General features: G+C 41.7%; 1 protein-coding gene across 1 annotated transcript in view; it reads left to right on the top strand.

Annotated features, from left to right (window-relative positions):
* Window positions 1-980, top strand: part of BIRC6 (baculoviral IAP repeat containing 6) — a 169,507-nt gene that overhangs the window by 120,393 nt on the left and 48,134 nt on the right. Inside the window, exon 57 of the mRNA XM_015566420.1 lies at window positions 265-394. Within this exon, the coding sequence (XP_015421906.1) occupies window positions 265-394 (130 nt within the window). The remainder of the gene's footprint in view (window positions 1-264; window positions 395-980) is intronic.

Genomic DNA, 980 nt, shown 5'->3' with positions numbered 1-980 from the left:
TCGTGCACCGGGCCCCTAGTATTCTATATTAGTAGAATAGTATAATTTGATTTGGGAAAAACATAATATTAGATACAATAATGCTAATGCAAAACTTGACCTACAAATTACAGGCAGATAAATATGCCATATTTAAAGAAACACATTAAACAAGTTCTTTATATTTTGTATGCATTGTTGAATTTTTAGTCTTTTATGGTTTAAAAATTTTTATAATATTTATTTCAAATAACCACATTTGATTTATTTTGAATTAATTTTCAGCTATACAAAGGTAGAATCAATGCTACTAGCCATGTCATCCAGCATCCAATGTATGGAGCAGGCCACAAGTTTCGGACACTTCACTTGCCAGTGTCAACAACATTATCAGAAGTTCTTGACAGGGTGTCAGGTAAGTCAGACTTAAGTTTTCTTTAACTTTATGTTATATGCATTTGGAATTTTATTACTTTTACTAGAGGCCCGGTGCACAAAAGTTTGTGCACTCGGGGGAGGGAGGTCCCTCAGCCCGGCCTATGGCCTCTGGCAGTCTGGGACCCCTCAGGGGATGACCACCACTCCCCTGGGGATTGGGCCTAAGATGCCAATCATACATCCCTCTGGCAGCCCTCGGGGGATGTCCACTTGCCAGCTGGACATCCTTAGTGCTGCTGAGGAGGCAGGAGAGGCTCTCACCAGCACCGCTATACTGGCAGCCATCAGCCTGGCTTGTGGCTGAGCAGAGCTCCTCCCATGTGAGAGCGCCCTGACCACCAGAGTGCAAAGCCTGCATTGAGAGTCTGCCCCCTGGTGGTCAGTGTGTATCATAGTGACCAGTCATTCCCAGTCTTTCTGCTGTTAGGGTCAGTTTGCATATTACCCTTTTATTATATAGGCTAGTTAACTTTAAATGATAACTTGTTCTCTTGCAAAGAAATGGAAAAATGCTTTTAAATCTTTTAGCAAAGCAATATTTTCATAAATGTAGACCCGAGTAG

The sequence above is a fragment of the Myotis davidii genome, unplaced genomic scaffold (genome assembly GCF_000327345.1).
Source record: "Myotis davidii unplaced genomic scaffold, ASM32734v1 scaffold238, whole genome shotgun sequence".
NCBI classification, from domain to species: Eukaryota; Metazoa; Chordata; class Mammalia; order Chiroptera; family Vespertilionidae; genus Myotis; species Myotis davidii.
This window is presented reverse-complemented; position numbering and strand designations above follow the sequence as displayed.